Below are 18,315 nucleotides of genomic sequence, written 5' to 3'. Positions count from 1 at the left end.
TTCATTAATAATATTCAAATAAAAATTTTACTACCTTGAAGCAGAAACTGAGATATTCCTCTTTTTAAACTAATTTTAATCTAAATAAGTAAAACAGCTCACCTGTTTTCAGTGGCTTCTTCATGGACATACCAGAAATAATATAAATGCTCTGGTCTGTACTTATACATTCACAGATAATTTTTTGGGGAATGACTCATCCATTTGCCTTCTAGTAGAAGGCAAAATACCCTAGCTGCCTAGGATGGATGTAGAGGATGAACAGGAGAAATGACTGTATGTAGATATGGGGTGGGAGTAAAAGAAAGTGGATGGGTTTGAGGCAATCCATTTTAAAAAAAAACAAGAATTTTAATTGGTTCCTTACCCCACGGTACTGGCTTTCATTGAAAATTTGAGGTGGCAAGGGGTACCCTGTGGCTGGTCGACTGTTTTCAGGTACATTTTCTCTCATCCACTTCCGATTCTCTTCATTGGCTGCAATATCTTTTTCTTCAAATCCTATTTTGTTAGCTTCTAAGAAACCAAGCACATCTTGCTGTTTCTTCTTAATCTAGGGCCCAAAGGACAAGAAGTTATATTGTTGAACAAACAGCTTTTATTATTTTTATCATATTCAACAAAAAATGTGTTAAGGAACTAGCAGAAATGAATTCAGACATGGATCAAGATTTGTGGTTTAACAGAAGATATATAGTTTTCCCTCTATTATTTTGTTGTTAATGTTGTCTCACAAGTGGACTGAAGAGCTTTCAGTTCACAGATCCTTTTATCAACCCAACTTTTCCTTTTTTTCACTGAAATGCTCACATCTAATCATGAAGAAGAAAAGATAGCTGATACATAGCAATAACCTCAAGTGCAATTAACTCAAAAGTTTGAGTAGTGGCAAGGTGTGTTTCCCGATTATCTACAAGCCTCTCTTAATTTTAGCCTTTGTTGAAAGTCATTCTGAACGACCTGAGTCTACTTCCTGTCTTAATAAGCATCATACAGTTAACAGAAATGAATATTTCCTTGAGAATGTTACAAGACTCTATGTGTCAATTTTCATCATTTGGAACAGAAACTGAACAAGTAAACAAGAGTCTTTTTCATGAAAGTGCTGAGCTACAACAACACATTTAATCAAGATGGGGCTTTGTCTTGTTTTATAATCAACCTGTCGCATTTTCTCAGCTAACACTTTATTGAAGATCAACAGAGGTTCCAACTGTGATGCACTAAAATCTAAAATGATTGTCCGAAACTGTATTTAATAGCTATTCAACAATATTTCTTTGGTGCCTCTTAAGTATGTAAGAAATTTATCAGGTTCTTTAAAATGTCTAAAGAAAAATAGCAGATTCCCTCCTAAAATTACAATCTAGAGGGAGGTATTAGACATAGATATATTAAAATTTTCAATTATAACATGGTATTTAAATATGAAGCTAAGGTGGTCAGGTGAGAGGAGTCAAGTGAATGACAAAGCCAAGAGTGCAAGGAACTTAAAAGAGAGAGCAAGTGCTTATTGCTATGAGTGATGCCACTTAGACTAAGCTTAATACTGACAGCACACATGCTGCATACTACATCCATCTATATTACATGCAGTCTATGGTTTTAGTGAAAGCATGATATACTTAGTAAAGTTTAATATAATTGTCCAGCTGTGAAAAATGAGCTCACAAATATTACAGCATATTGAACTAGAACAATAAAGGTACAGTACTACAAAATAAACTTGGAAACTTTCTAAATGGATGCTCATAATTTCTATGACTAAATTCTTACACATATTGAAGTCTCTAAATGAATAAACACTTGTGTGGGTGTGTATTTTGTCTTTTTAAATAGGTTATAATTTGTGACCCAGTCAACTTCTGCAAAGAGAAATTCAGATATATAAATTCCTTCCAATTGGTTCTGTTTGTTTCAAATGCTGCCACAAGAAGGGCTACACTAATTTGTAGTTAAATAATAAGACTGTCTTTGCCTAGCCAGTGCCTATCGATTTAAGAATGGGGTGAAGGAAGCATGAACAAATAGAATTTAAAGCTGCCTTTTCAGTCTTTTACTAATCTACTTACAAAATACACCCAAAAGGAAAATCAAGTCTGAATCCCCAGTTAGTCTGTTTGGCACTAGACTACTGCAGTGTTGCCACTGTGTAGTCATTTGGTAAACAAAGAGATCTGTGTGCATTTTAAATGAATACTGTCATGAGTCCTTAAGCCACTGGCTTCCTACTGCTTAATCTAATGGTATAACCACAGCAAGAAACACTTGTTTTCAGCTTGCCTGTTTTGAAATATTTTAAAAAATGCTTTGGTCACAATCAGCCATGTAAAGCTTGTAATTCACATCTCTTTACCAACAAGTCTACAACAAATCTATTAAGAATTTTCTTGTTGATCTCCTATCTCTACCCCTAGCTCCCTGGAGTTCTCCTGACAGATGTTCCAAGATGTGGCAGCATAAGAGCACAATGTAAGGTTTGCTATTTTACCGCTGTCTGCCTCCCCAAATACTGTTATTACTTTCTTTTTCAGTTGCAATTCTACCACATTATGTCTAGAGAGATGTTAAGGCTCAAGTAATTTCAGTAGAGCCTTGTGTGAAAAGAGGAGTGTAGATATTTAAAGGTAGTTTCTCAAAAACAGCTATGTCTTAAGGTGGTCACAGTAAAGAAAGTACAGTCATGCCTAATTTTCTGGGTTAAAAAGGCTTTTCTTTATCAGTTCTGAAAAATCTCATCTATCCAGCCCATTCTTTTTAAATTTTATCTTTATTGGAGTATAATTGCTTTACGATGTTGTGTTAGTTTCTGCTGTACAACACAGTGAATCAGCTATATGTATACATATATCACCATATCCCATCCCTCTTAAGCCTCCCTCCCACCTTCCCTAACTCAACCCTCTAGGCCTTTGCAGAGCATCGAACTGACCTCCCTCTGCTATGCAGCAGCTTCCCACTAGCCATCCATTTTACATTTGGTAGTTTATATATGTCAATGCTACTCTCTCACTTCATACTAGCTTCCCCTTGCCCTCTGTGTCCTCAAGTCCGTTCTCTACATCTGTGTCTTTATTCCTGCCCTGTCACTAGGTTCATCAGTACCGTTTTTTTTAGATTCCATATATACGCGTTAGTGTACGGTATTTGTTTTTCTCTTTCTGACTTACTTCACTCTGTATGACAGACTCTAGGTCCATCCACCTCATTACAAATAACTCAATTTCGTTCCTTTCTATGGCTGAGTAATATTCCATTGTATATATGTGCCACATCTTCTTTATCCATTCATCTGTCAATGGACATTTACATTGCTTCCATGTCCTGTCTATTATAAATAGTGCAATGAACATCAGAGTGCATGCATCCTTTTGAAGTATGGTTTCCTCTGGATACGTGCATAGGAGTGGGATTGCTGGGTCATATGGTAGTTCTATTTTTAGTTTTTTGAGGAACCTCCATACTGTTCTCCATAGCGGCTGTATCAATTTACATTCCCACCAACAGTGCAAGAGGGTTCCCTTTTCTCCACACCCTCTCCAGCATTTATTGTTTGTAGATTTTTGATGATGGCCATTCTGACTGGTGTGAGGTGATACCTCACTGTGGTTTTGATTTGCATTTCTCTGATAATTAGTGATGTTGAGTATCTTTTCATGTGTTTGTTGGCCATCTGTTTCTCTTTTTATGGAGAAATGTCTATTTAGGTCTCCTGCCCATTTTTGGATTGGGTTGTTTTTTTTGATATTGAGGTGCATGAGCTGCTTGTATATTTTGGAGATTAATCCTTTGTCAGTTGCTTCGTTTACAAATATTTTCTCCCATTCTTAGCGTTGTCTTTTCCTCATTTATGGTTTCCTTTGCTGTGCAAAAAGCTTTTAAGTTTCATTAGGTCCCATTTGTTTATTTTTGTTTTTATTTCCATTTCTCTAGGAGGTGGGTCAAAAAGGATCTTGCTGTGATTTATGTCATAGAGTGTTCTGCCTATGTTTTCTGCTAAGAGTTTTATAGTGTCTGACCTTTCATTTAGGTCTTTAATCCATTTTGAGTTTATTTTTGTGTATGGTATTAGGGAGTGATCTAATTTCATTCTTTTACATGTAGCTGTCCAGTTTTCACAGCACCACTTATTAAAGAGGATCCAGCCCTTTCTAATCTGGAGCTTTTTCCAGAGTCAGAAGGAACTGCAGTCTCTCTCCATTTCCTTCAGACATGGCTGTATGTGTAGACCCAGGAGGCTGTGAAACAAGGAGCACTGGGAGTACCGTCTATCCTAAAATTCAATTCTTCTGATGCTTGAAACTCTACCATGACCGGTTTACCAGTTTGGTCTTCATAGAAAGGGCAGTCAGTGTGCATATTTGGAGTGGAGGGAGGGATTGCCCGGAGAGAAGAAAGGCAAGGAAACAGTGACGTTTCTTTGTCTGCCTTAGAATTTTGCCAGAGTTGTCCCTATATAATTCTAATAGAAGGGTACACAAAATGTGTACCAGGAATGGCCTCCCAAGATAATCTCAAGAGGAAATTTCCAAGCCTTATTATATGTTAGTACTGGGTTAAGATTTGTACCAGATAAAGACCTTTAAGGAGAAAGGGAACTAAGACTTGTTGAGTGCTTGCTGAGTACCAAACTCTTTGTGAGGCTATGTACATATATCCCCTGAAATGCTCATAACAATTCTGAAAGGTTAGTATGATTATCCCCATTTTACAACAAAGGAAATTGAGGCTTAGATAGGTTAAGATACCTGTGCAAGAAGAATGATCTCTTAATTGCCTGTACTAAATTAAAAATATAAAGCTATCTGACTGCAAAACCCTGTTCTTTTTCAATACATGCAGTACATATTAGAATTCCCAATCTTGCTGGGGAAATAAGACGGAAATATATGGAAGAGTTCTTCTAAACTATGTGATACAAAATAGAAAGACAACAAAAGCTGAGATATCTTATGTTCTCTTCCAAATAGCCTAATTTACTGAATTTGATTTCCTAGTTATTATGGTCTCTTTCCCCTTGACCAGTCTAAACTGAGTTCCTAAGCCCACCAACTTGTGGGCTTGCTTGCACATGGGCAGCATGCACACAGAAGAACTGAATGGAATGTCATGAGGCCTCTGGTTTGTTGCTGACTACACTGAAAACAATGTAGCCCATGTCTCCCCTTTGTCAAGAGCTCGGTCACTTAATAGTTCCGAGTGGGCAAAGCTGGTATAGAGGCGTATTTCTGTACTTTAAATTTACAGAGAAACAGATGAGAAAGTGCAAGGGCATCAGACCCCTCCCATTCTTTACTTTTTTAAAATAAGCAATGTACCCATCACTTTAAAAAAAGAAAGTCCAACAACCTTTTCAAAGAGCAAAATTATCTGAACACAATGCACTACTCACTTGAAAGTAAAAACAGGGACTTCTCTGGTGGAGCAGTGGTTAAGAATCTGCTTGCCAATGCAGGGGTCATGGGTTTGAGCCCTGGTCCGGGAAGATCCCACATGCCGCGGAGCTACTAAGGCCGTGCACCACAACTACTGAGCTTGCGCTCTAGAGCCTGCGAGCCACCACTACTGAGCCTGTGTGCCACAACTACTGAAGCCTGTGCACCTAGAGCCCATGCTCCACAACAAGAGAAGCCATCACAATGAGAAGCCCGTGCACCACAATGAAGAGTAGCCCCCACTTGCCACAACTAGAAAAAGCCCGCGCACAGCAATGAAGACCCAATGCAGTCAAAATAAATAAATAAATAATTTTTTTTAAAAAAAGAAAGTAAAAACAAGCTTTTACTGAGTCAGTAACAGCAGGACTAAAGTTCCTTCTGACTCTGGGAAACAGTATGGACAGAGAAAAGTGCCAGGCAAGAAAGGTATTCAGGAATCATTCCCAAATTCTCATTATCTTATAAAGATGAGATTATTCAGAACTGAAATTTCATTTAGTCAAGAAAAGCCCTTTTAATTCAGAAAATGAGCATGACTGTACTTTCATCTCTTGCAGGTGAATTTCATCCCCACATAGTCTTATCAAATGTACATGCCAAGTGAAGTGTTAGCAGATTAATAAATAATAGACAAATTTGACAAAAGGTTGAAAGCCACAGAATCAAAACATATACTGTAATCCTACTGCTGCTACATTGGTTCCCTGTGGCCAGTTTCAACCTCAACCCCTACTGCTTAACTTTCAAGGTTCTGCATAATGTTCTATCTTCTCTAAAAATATGCATTCCCTGGGCGCCCCACAACATATCAAGCTGCCTTTATTTTTCCCTGAGTTTGCTGTGCCCAAGACCTTAGTGCTTTTCTCTTTGTTACCTTCTACTGCAAGTCTCCCCTCTTTCCACTGATACAATTCTAACTTATTCATCCAGGTGCACTCCCTCTGTGAAACCCTTGGTGGCCACTCCAGTCTTCTCCCTCTGACCTCCTACAGTCAGTATCACCCAGTTTGGAGCTTAATCAAATAGTACCAATGATTGCTAATCTTTTCACATGTCAAAGTCTCATCTCTTCAAGTAGTTGCTAAACCACCTGAAGGTAGGGGCCATGCCTTTTGTTTAAGCTTTCCTACATAGTGCTCACCTCATAGGCTGGACACAAAGTAGTTAATACTGATTGATCTAACAACTTCATTTTAAATCCAGGACCTCCAAAATGCTTGTTTTTAGTTTTTTATTTTAATAAACTTCAATTTTGGAATAATTTTAGATTTACAGAAAATTTGCAGATATAATATAGAGAGTTCCCATATAACTGTCACTGTTTCCCCTATTGTAACACCTTACCTCACAGTGGCACATTTGTCACAGCTAAGAAACCAACACTGATACATTGGTATAGTACTATTAGCTAAACTCCAGACTATTTGGATTTCACCAGTTTTTCCACTATGGTCTGTTTCTTTGTTTCAAGATCCCTTCCAGGATACCACATTACATTTAGTCATGTCTCTTTAGTCTCCTCTGGCCTGTGACAGTTTCTCAGACTTTTCTTGTTTCCCATGATCTTGACAGTTCAGAGGAGTATTGGTCAGGTATTTTGTAAAATGCCCCTCAATTCAGGTTTGTCTGATGTTTTTTGGATGATTATATTTCCACACTCTATGTTTTGGAAGCAATTCAATAAATCAATTATACATCAATAAATCTGGAAAAAAAATAACTCCAGCTATATAAAGCAAGAAAAGTGTCTCTTTTTAAAACTCTTACAGCATACTGTGAATCTGACAATACTTTCTAAGAAAGTTTCAAAAGAGTCAGGGAAGTTTGAGAAAAGTAGGTAGCTATAATCTAAAACCTATTAAAGCCTATTCTAAAGTAATATACATTAGTCTTTGTGGCTGACTGGGCTGGATTTCTCAAAGATTAAGTGTTATCTGGAAATATGTCTTCAAAAGAATTCCCAGGATTAAACATTTCGTGCATTATATTAGATTGATGGGTTCTCCAAAAGGGATTGGAAAAAATGTCATTTAATGGTGGGTTTTAGTTATGTTTTAGCCACTGTTTTCAATATCAGATATTTCCTGAACCCTTGAAGTACTAATGACTGGAATGTACAATATGACAATATAAATTCCAATTACCTAGAATTTGAGTGCAGGGAAATATTGTTGGTTATTACTGTTTGCACATAGACTCTCGTTCATCCCTAACTAGCAAAGTAAGTCTTTATTCTCCAAATTACCACTTGGCAATCCAAGAACAAAGCTGATTATAAAATACAGCCTTCAGAAATCTCCAGACCCAAACAGAGCACCTCATTGCTAGCACATTCCATGGTAGGGAGATAGCAGCTGTTCTAAGCAAAGCTTAGAAGAATTAAAGCTCAAAAATTTCACAAGATTTGGAGCTTTTGGACTCAAAGAAGCTATGGGTTCATCCAGCATATGTTGGGGTATCAGAAGGTATTCAGGAATTATTCCCAAATTCATAGGAATTTTGAGTACAGACAAGACTGGGAGACAGATATTGTCTTATTATTCATACCAGTTATAGAAGGCCAATTAAGTGACAGCTGCTAAAGCAGGTGTTTTGATACATTATTTAACTTAATATTCATAATAACTCTGTAAGGTAAATATTATTACCCTCATTTTATAGATTAGAATATTGAGGCTCAAAAAGGTTAAGTAAATTTACCCAAAGTCACAAAGTTAGTCAGTGGCAGAGCTGGTATTCAAACCTAAATGTCTCTAACTCCAATGATGAAGTTTGTTCCAATACATTGCCCTGTCTAGCTTCAAGATATTTTGCATGGATATTTTTTCTTAAGAGATTTTTATATAAGGTCGACAAGCTCTTACAAAGAGTAATACCACTTTTTGATGTGTTCTTACTATATAATTTAATTCTAAATTCTACTTACCAGACCATGATTTTGTTCCCATTATCATCCAAGTGAGTATGCACACAATTTAATCAATCTTCAAATTATTATGAGCAAAAAGTGACTGGAATACCCAATTCCAACTCTAGGATCCTCTGCTGCTAGGAAAGGATTAGTGTCAGACTCCTGCCTAGGTGATGTTAGACACTACCATTCAGTCAGGAATGCAGTTCATGGACTGACCAAGATGACAGAGTAGGAAGACTCTGAGTTCACCTCCTCCCTCAGGTACACCAAAATTACAACTATTTACAGAGCAACTGTCAATGAGCACAACCTGAAGACTAGCAGAAAAGGTCTTCAACAACTAAAGATATAAAGGAGAAACCACAGAGACAGGTAGGAGGGATAGAGATGAGGTATAGTCAAAAGACCTATACCCCGGGGTAGGTGACCCACAAATGGGAGGATAAATACAATTGCAAAGGTTCCTCCCAAAGAGTGAGGGATCCAAGATGCACAGCAGGCTCCCTAGCCCCAGGGTCCTGCACCAGGAAGATGACCCTTCAGAACATTTGGCTTTGAAGGCCAGTGGGGCTTACTTTTGGAAGAACCAGAATGCTGTAGGAAACAGACACTCCACTCTTTAAAGGGGTACACAGAAGCTCACACACTCTGAGACACAGGGCAGAAGCAGTTATTCGAAAGAAGCCTGGGTCAGACCAACTTTCTGATCTTGGAGAGCCTCCTGGAGAGGCAGGAGGCAGCTAGGAATCACACTAGGACACAGACTCTGGCAGTAGCCATTTCTGTGAGCTCATTCTACTTCAAGAACAATGGTGCCAGTAAATTCTTATTTTTTGTTTCCATCTGTTAATTTTTTTTTAAATTTTGTATACAAATTTTAAAGATTATTTTCTATTTACAGTTACTACAAAATATTGGCTATATTCACCCATATTGTACTTCCCATTCACCCACCCCTGTATTGCCCTTCCCCCTACCCCACTGGTAACTAGTTTGTTCTCTATATCTGTGAGTGTGCTTCTTTTTTGTTGTTGTTATATTCACTTGTATTTTTTAGATTCCACATATAAGTGATATCATACAGTATATGTTTTTCTCTTTCTGACTCATTTCACTTAGCATAACGCCCTCCAAGTCCATCCATGATGCTGCAAACGGTAAAATTTCATTCTTTTTTATGGCTGAATAGGATTCCATTGTATATATGTATATATATACCACATCCTCTTTATCTATTCATCTGTTGATGAACACTTAGGTTGCTTCCATATCTTGGCTATTGTAAATAATGCTGTTATGAACATCAGGGTGTGGTATCATTTTGAATTAGTGTTTTGGGTTTTTCTGGATATATACCCAGGAGTGGAAATGCTGGGTCATATAGTAGTTCTATTTTTAGTTTTTTGAGAAACATCCATACTGTTTTCCATAGTGGCTGCACCAATTTACATTTTCACCAACAGTGTACATGAGTTCCTTTGTACACAGAAAAAATAGAGTTTAAAACACAGAATTGGAAGATATAACAATTGTAAATATATATGCACCCAATATAGGAGCACCTAAATACATAAAGCAAATATTAACAGACATAAAGGGAGAAACTGACAGTAACACAATAATAGTAGGAGACTTCAACAGCCAACTTACATCAATGGACAGATCATTCAGACTGAAAATCAATAAGGAAACACAGGCCTTAAAGGACACAATAGACCAAACGGGCTTAATAGACATATATAGAACATTCCATCCAAAAGCAACAGAATACACATTCTTTTAAAGTGCACATGGAACATTCCCCAGGATAGATCACATGCTAGGCCACAGAACAACTCAGTAAATTTAAGAAGACTGAAATCATATCAAGCATTTCTCTGACCATAGTGCTATGAGACAAGAAATAAAATATAAGATAAACAGCTGCATTTTCTTTCTTTCTTTTCTTTTTTGTGGTACGCAGGCCTCTCACTGTTGTGGCCTCTCCTGTTCCAGAGCACAGGCTCCGGATGCGCAGGCTCAGTGGCCATGGCTCACGGGCCCAGCTGCTCTGCGGCATGTGGGATCTTCCTGGACCAGGGCATGAACCCGTGTCCCCTACATCAGCAGGTGGACTCTCAACCACTGCGCCACCAGGGAAGCCCCCTATTTTCCTTTTTTTTTTTTGATTAATTTTTATTGTAGTAGAGTTGCTTTACAAAGTTGTGTTAGTTTCTACTGTACAGCAAAATGAATCAGCTATACATATACATATATCCCCTCTTTTTTTGATTTCCTTGCCATTTAGGTCACCACAGTGCATAAGTAGAGTTCCCTGTGCTACACAGTATGCCCTCATCAGTTACCTATTTTATACATGGTATCAATAGTGTATATATCAATCCCAATTTCCCAATTCCTCCTGCCCCTCTTTCCCCAATTGGGAGATTGGGATTGACATATATACACTACCCTGTGTAAAACAGATAGCTATAGGAACCTGTTGTATATCACAGATAGCTCAGCTCACTGCTCTGTGGTGACCTAGATAGATGGGATGTTGGGGAGGGAGGTCCAAGAGGGAGGGGATATATGCATACATATAGCTGACTCACTTCATTGTACCGCAGAAACTAACACAATATGGTCAAGAGACTATACCCCAATTTAAAAAAGAAAGCTACAAAAAATAAAAGACAAACACATGGAGACTACACATTATGTTACTAAACAATGAATCACTGAAGAAATCAAAGAGGAAATAAAAAAATACCTGGAGACAAATAAAAACACAATGGTCCTAAAACTATGGGATGCAGTGAAAGTTGTTTTAACAGAGAAGTTTATAGCAATACAAGCTTATCTCAGAAAACAAGAAACATTTCAAATAAAAGTCTAACCTTACATCTATAGGAACTAGAAAAAGAAGAACAAAGTTAGTAGAAGAAAATAAATAATAAAGAGCAGAGCAGAAATAAATGAAATACTGAAAAAAAAACAATAGAAAAAGAAACAATGAAACTAAGAGCTGGTTCTTTGAAAACATAAACAAAATGATAAACCTTTAGCCAGACTCATCAAGAAAAAAAATAGAGAGGGTCCAAATCAATAAATCAGAAATAAAAGGGTAAAAGTTACAACCAACACAACAGAAATGCAAAGGATCATAAGAGATTGCTATGAACTATTATACATTAATAAAATGGGGAACCTAGAAGAAATGAACAATGTCATAGAAATGTACAATCTCCCGAGACTGAATCAGGAAGAAATAAAAAATATGAACAGAAAGATTACCAGTAATGAAATTGAATTAATAATTTAAAATACTCTCAACAAACAAAAGTCCAGGACCATATGGCTTCACAGGTGAATTCTAACAAACATATAGAAGAGTTAAAACCTATCCTTCTCAAATTATTCCAAAAAACTGAAGAGGAAGGAACTTCCAAACTCATTCTATGAGGCCAGCATCACCCTGATACCAAAACCAGACAAAGATCTCACACAAAAGAAGCAAATTACAGGTCAATATCACTGATGAACATATATGCAAAAATCTTCAACAAGATATTAGCACAGCAACTCCAACAATATATTAAAAGGATCATACACCATGATCAAGTGGGATTTATCCCAGGGATGCAAGGATTTTTCAATATCAGCAAATCAATTGATGTGATCCACCACATTAACAAATGGAAGGAAAAAACCCATATGATCATCTAAATAGATGCAGAAAAAGCTTTTGATAAAATTCAACATCCAATTATGATAAAAACTCTCCAGAAAGTGGGCATAGAGGGAACACACCTCAACATAATAAAGACCATATATGACAAGCCCACAGCTAACATTATACTCAATGGTGAAAAGTTGAAATCACCTCCTCCTAGATCAGGAACAAGACAGGGATGCCCACTCTCACCACTATTATTCAACACAGTATTAGCAATCCTAGCCACAGCAATCAGACAGAAAAAAAAAGAAATAAAAGGAGTCCACATTGGAAAGGAAGAAGTAAAACTGTCACTATTTGCAGATCACATGATACTACATATAGAAAATCCTACAGATGCCACAATAAAACTATTAGAACTCGTCAATGAAGTTGGTAAAGTTGCAGGATACAAAATTAATATACAGGAATCTGTTATATTTCTATACGTTAAAAACAAACTATCAGAAAGAAAAATTAAGAAAACAACCCTATTTACTGTCACATCAAAAAGAATAAAATACCTAGGAATAAATCTAAGTAAGGAGATAAAAGACCTGTACTCGAAAAACTATAAGAGACTGATAAAAGAAATTGAAGATGACACAAACAGATGGAAAGATATACTGTGTTCATAGAGTAGAAGAATTAATATTGTTAAAATTAACATACTATCCAAGGTGATCTACAAATTCAATGCAATCCCTACCAAAACACCAATGGCATTTTTCACAGAACCAAAACAAATAATTATATAATTTCTATGGAAACACAGAAGACCCCAAATAGCCAAAACAATCTTGAGAAAGAGGAACAAAGCTGAAGGTATCAAAGTCCCTGATTTCAAACTCTACTAAAAAGCCACAGTAATCAAAACAGTATGGTACCAACACAAAAACAGACACAGATTACTGGGACCGAATTGATAGCCCAGAGGTGCACCCATTATATGGCCTATTAATCTATGACAAAGGAGGCAAGAATATACAGTGGGGAAAAGAAAGCCTCTTCAATAAATGGTGCTGGTATAACTGTACAGCTAAATGTAAAAGAAGCAAACCAAACTACTTTTTCACACCATATACAAAAATAAACTCAAAATGGATTAAAGATTTAAATGTAAGACCTGAAACCATAAAACTTCTAGGAGAAAGCATGTGCAGTATGCTCTTTGACATCAGTCTCAGCAATACTTTTTAGATATGTCTCTTCAGGCAATGGAAACAAAAGAAATATAAACAAATGAGTCTACATTAAACTAAAAAGCTTCTTGCACAGTGAAGGAAACTAAACAAAATGAAAAGGCTGTCTACTTAATGGGAGATTACAAACAATATATCCAATGAGGTGTTAATATCTAAAATACACAACAAACTCAAACAACTAACATCAAGAAAAACAAGCTGATTAAAAAGTGGGCAGAAGACCTGAATAGACAATTTTTCTAAAGAAGACATACAGATGGACAGGCACATGAAAAGATGCTCAACATCACTAATCATCAGGGAAATCAATACCAAAATGAGATATCACCTCATACCTGTCATAATGGCTATTATCCAAAAGACAACAAATAACCAGTGTTGGCAAGGATATGGAGAAAAGGAAAACCTCATGCAGTAACACTGCAAATATAAACTGGTGCAGCCACTATTTAAAAACAATACTGAGTTTTCCAAAAATATTAAAAATAGAACTACCATACAATCCAGCAATTCCATTCTTGTGTGTTTAGCCAAAAAAAAATGAAAACACTAATTTGAAAAGAAACATGGTCACCTATATTCATTGCAGCATTATTTACAATAGCCAAGATATGGACGCAACCTAAGTGTCCATCAATACATGAATGGAGGGGCTTCCCTGGTGGCGCAGTGGTTGAGAGTCCACCTGCTGATGCAGGGGACACGGGTTTGTGCCCCAGTCCAGGAAGATCCCACATGCCATGGAGTGGCTGGGCCCATGAGCCATGGCCACTGAGCCTGCGCATCCGGAGCCTGTGCTCTGCGACGGGAGAGGCCGCAGCAGTGAGAGGCCCACATACAGCAAAAAAATAAAAATAAAAATAAAAAAAATACATGAATGGATAAAGAAAATGTGATATATATACACACTGGAATATTTAATTTTTTTATGTTGTGTATTTTATTTATTTATTTTTAATTTTTTGGGGTGCATTGGGTCTTCATTGCTGCAAACGGGCTTTCTCCAGTTGTGGCGAGATGGGGCTACTCTTTGTCGTGGTGAGAGGGCTTCTCACTGTTGTGGCTTCTCTTATTGCAGAGCATGGGCTCTACGCACTTGGGCTTCAGTAGTTGCAGCACAGGGACTTAGTAGTTGTGGCTCATGGGCTCTAGTGTGCAGGCTCAGTAGTTGTGGCACACAGGCTTAGTTACTCTGTAGCATGTGGGATCTTCCAGGACCAGGGACTGAACCCGTGTGCCCTGCACTGGCAAGTGGATTCGTAACTACTGCACCACCAGGGATGTCCCTACACTCTGAAATATTACTCAGCCATTAAAAGGAATGAAATCTTGCCACATGTGACAACATGGATGGCCCTAGAGGGTGTTATACAAATGAAATAAGTCAGACAGAAAAAGTCAAATACTATATGATATCACTTATATGTCAAATCTAAAAACAAAACAAATGAACAATCATAACAAAAGAGAAATAGAGTCATAGATAAGGAGAACAAACAGGTAGTTGGCAGAGGGAAGGGAAAGCTGGGGAGGAGAGAAATAGGTGAGGGAGATTAAGAGGCAGAAAGTTCTAGTTACAAAATAAATGAGTTAAGGGTATGAAATGTACAGTGTGGGGAATATAGACAATTATTATGTAATATCTTTGTAAGGTGACAGAGGGTATCTAGACTTATTATGGTGATCATATTGAAACATATAGCAATATTGAATTACTGTGCTGTGTACCAGGAACTAACATAGTGTCATAGGTCAATTATACTTCAAAACTAAACAGTAAAACAAACTCATAGAAAAAGAGATTACATTTGTGGTTACCAGAGGCACAGGTTGGAGGGAGGGGAAATTCAATGAAGGTAGTCAAAAAGTACAAATTTCCAGTTATAAGATAAATGAGTGCTAGGGATGTAATGTACAACTAAGAAATATAATTAAAACAGCTATATACTATATATGAAAGTTGTTAAAGACAGTAACTCCGCTGCACGGCCCAGAGGCTGTTGGTTCCGTCCTGCCCGCGCCTCACAACACTGCAGGGCCCAGCATCCCACTTTGGCTGGATTGTTGTTCAAAGAGACCACAAATAGGCTCCTTGGCTCCAAGAAACCAACAAAAAGCGATGTTTTGTTTGATTTTGTTTTGTTTTGTTTTTCCTCGCCATGTTTGGGAAGAAACATCATCAGCCTGAATTGGAATGGTGGAAACGGGACTCGAACTGAGAGTCCTGAAATCTGGATTCCTGCTTACTAATTTAGATACACCAGAAATACATTTACACGTGGAACAACTCCTACAGACCACCTACTGAACGCTGGCAGGAGACCTCACATCTCCAAAAAGGCAAGAAACTCCCCACGTACCTGGGTAGGGCAAAAGAAAAAAGAATAAACAGAGACAAAAGGATAGGGATGGGACCTGCACCAGTGGGAGGGAACTGTGAAGGAGGAAAAGTTTCCACATACTAGGAAGCCCCTTCGCGGGCGGAGACTGCAGGTGGCGGAGGGGGAAAGTTTTGGAGCCAAGGAGGAGAGCACAGTAACAGGGGTGCGGAGGGCAAAGTGGAGAGATTCCCACACAGAGGATCCCAACCGACGTGCATTCAACAGCCCGAGAGGCTTGTCTGCTCACCCGCCAGGGTGGGTGGGGATGGGATCTGAGGCTCGGGCTTCGGTGGGAGAGCAGGGAGAGGACTGGGGTTGGCGGCGTAAACACAGCCTGCAGGGGGTTAGTGCACCACGGCTAGCTGGGAGGGAGCCCAGGGAAAAGTCTGGACCTGCCAAAGAGGCAAGAGACATTTTCTTCCCTCTTTGTTTCCTGGTGCGCAAGGAGAGGGGATTAAGAGCACTGCTTAAGGGAGCTCCAGAGATGGGCATGAGCTGTGGCTAAAAGCGCGGACCCCAGAGACAGGCATGAGATGTTAAGTGTGTTGCTGCCGCCACCAAGAAGCCTGTGTGCGAGCACAGGTCACTATCCACACCCCCATTCAGGAGAGCCTGTGCAGCCCGCCACTGCCAGGGTGCTGGGGTCCAGGGACAACTTGCCCGGGAGAACGCATGGCGCGCCTCAGGCTGGTGCAACGTCACGCCGGCCTCTGCCGCCGCAGGTTCTCCCCGCACTCCATACCCTTCCCTCTCCCAGGCCTGAGTGAGCCAGAGTCCCCGAAGCAGCTGCTCCTTTAACCCCGTCCTGAGCGAAGAACAGACACCCTCCAGCGACCTACACGCAGAGGCGGGGCCAAATCCAAAGCTGAGCCCCGGGAGCTTTGAGAACAAAGAAGAGAAAGGGAAATCCCTCCCAGCAGCCTCAGAAAGAGCGGATGAAAGTTCCACAATCAACTTGATGTACCCTGTATCTGTGGAATACGTGAATAGACAACGAATCATCCCAAATTGAGGAGGTGGACTTTGAGAGCAAGATTTATGATTTTTTCCCCTTTTCCTCTTATTGTGAGTGTGTATGTGTACACTTCTGTGTGAAATTTTGTCTGTATAGCTTTGCTTCCACCATTTGTCCAAGGGTTTTATCCGTCCTGTTTTTTTCTCTTCTTTAAAAAATTTTTTTTCTTAATAATTATTTTTTATTTTAGTAACTTTATATTATCTTACTTTATTTTATTTTATTTTATCTTCTTTATTTTTTTCTTTCCTTCCTTCCCTCCTTCCTTCCTCCCTCCCTCCCTCCCTCCCTTTCTTTCTTTCTTTCTTTCCTTCTTTCTTTCTTTCTTTCTACTTTTTCTCCCTTTTATTCTGAGCCGTGTGGATGAAAGGCTCTTGGTGTTGCAGCCAGGAGTCAGTGCTGTGCCTCTGAGGTGGAAGAGACAACTTCAGGACACTGGTCAACAAGAGACCTCCCAGCTCCACATAATATCAAATGGCGAAAATATCCCAGAGATCTCCATCTCAACAAAAGCACCCACCTTCACTCAATGACCAGCAAGCTACAGTGCTGGGCAACCTATGCCAAGCAACTAGCAAAACAGGAACACAACCCCACCCATTAGCAGAGAGGCTGCCTAAAAGCATAATAAGTCCACAGATACCCCAAAACACACCACCAGACGTGGACCTGCCCACCAGAGAGACAAGATCCAGCCTCATGAACCAGAACACAGCCACTAGTCCCCTCTACCAGGAAGCCTACACAACCCACTGAACCAACTTTAGCCACTGGGAACAGACACCAAGAACAATGGGAACTACGAACCTGCAGCCGGAAAAAAGGAGACCCCAAACATAGTAAGATAAGCAAAATGAGAAGACAGAAAAGCACACAGCAGATGAAGGAGCAAGAAAAAAACCCACCAGACCTAACAAATGAAGAGGAAATAGGCAGTCTACCTGAAAATGAATTCAGAATAATGATAGTAAAGATGATCCAAAATCATGGAAATAGAATAGACAAAATGCAAGAAACATTTAATAAGAACCTAGAAGAACTAAAGATGAAACAAGCAATGATGAACAGCCAAACAACTGAAATTAAAAATACTCTAGATGGGATCAATAGCAGAATAACTGAGGCAGAAGAACGGATAAGTAACCTGGAAGATAAAATAGTGGAAATAACTACTGCAGAGCAGAATAAAGAAAAAAAGAAATAAAAGAACTGAGGACAGTCTCAGAGACCTCTGGGACAACATTAAACGCACCAACATTCAATGTTTAGGGGTTCCAGAAGAAGAAGAGAAAACAAAGGGACTGAGAAAATATTTGAAGAGATTATAGTTGAAAACTTCCCTAAGAAGGGAAAGGAAATAGTTAATCAAGTCCAGGAAGCACAGAGTCCCATACATGATAAATTCAAGGAGAAATATGTCACAACACCTATTAATCAAACTGTCAAAAATTAAATAAAAAGAAAACATATTAAAAGCAGCAAGGGAAAAACAACAAATAACACACAAGGGAATCCCCATAAGGTTAACAGCTGATCTTTCAGCAGAAACTCTGCAAGCCAGAAGGAAGTGGCAGGACATATTTAAAGTGATGAAGGAGAAAAACCTGCAACCAAGATTACTCTACCCAGCAAGGATCTCATTCAGATTTGATGGAGAAATTAAAA

The 18,315-nt window shown here is 38.7% G+C and overlaps 1 protein-coding gene across 1 annotated transcript in view; it reads right to left on the bottom strand.

Moving 5' to 3' along the window:
* The window catches only part of SH3BGRL (SH3 domain binding glutamate rich protein like), a 93,063-nt gene that overhangs the window by 19,196 nt on the left and 55,552 nt on the right, over positions 1 to 18,315 (bottom strand). Inside the window, exon 2 of the mRNA XM_082865339.1 lies at positions 368 to 553. Within this exon, the coding sequence (XP_082721465.1) occupies positions 368 to 553 (186 nt within the window). The remainder of the gene's footprint in view (positions 1 to 367; positions 554 to 18,315) is intronic.

This window comes from Leucopleurus acutus, assembly GCF_964270905.1.
Source record: "Leucopleurus acutus genome assembly, chromosome: X".
NCBI classification, from domain to species: domain Eukaryota; kingdom Metazoa; phylum Chordata; class Mammalia; order Artiodactyla; family Delphinidae; genus Leucopleurus; species Leucopleurus acutus.
Note: the sequence above shows the minus strand (reverse complement) of the source record. Positions and strands in the feature narration are given on the sequence as shown.